The sequence below is a fragment of the Cariama cristata genome, unplaced genomic scaffold (assembly GCF_000690535.1).
Source record: "Cariama cristata isolate BGI_N322 unplaced genomic scaffold, ASM69053v1 scaffold24130, whole genome shotgun sequence".
Lineage (NCBI taxonomy): Eukaryota > Metazoa > Chordata > Aves > Cariamiformes > Cariamidae > Cariama > Cariama cristata.
The window spans coordinates 950-1,166 of record NW_009593271.1 but is presented as its reverse complement, the minus strand read 5'-3'; the positions used below and the strand labels follow the sequence as shown (position 1 = coordinate 1,166).

At 66.4% G+C, this 217-nt stretch overlaps 1 protein-coding gene across 1 annotated transcript in view; it reads right to left on the bottom strand.

The window, feature by feature from the left end:
* The window catches only part of LOC104168997 (nuclear receptor-binding protein 2-like), a gene marked incomplete at both ends in the record, with an annotated part of 2,483 nt that overhangs the window by 1,970 nt on the left and 296 nt on the right, over nucleotides 1-217 (bottom strand). Inside the window, one exon of the mRNA XM_009709804.1 lies at nucleotides 4-27. Coding sequence (XP_009708106.1) covers nucleotides 4-27 — 24 coding nt within the window. The remainder of the gene's footprint in view (nucleotides 1-3; nucleotides 28-217) is intronic.

Below are 217 nucleotides of genomic sequence, written 5' to 3'. Positions count from 1 at the left end.
CACCGTTGGCAAACACCCTGTGCCAGACTGCCGGTCAGCGCCGATCCGGAAGCGGACGAGGAAGAAGGCATGGAGCAGAGGACACAGACAGAAGAGAAGGTAACTCCAGGCTTTGCACGGGGGATCCCCTGAGGGACCCTGCAGCTCTCGCCTCTTCTGCCTGGCCGGAAACCCCTCCCCGACCCGACCAGCGCGACCACCCGCCCCCACGGCGGGA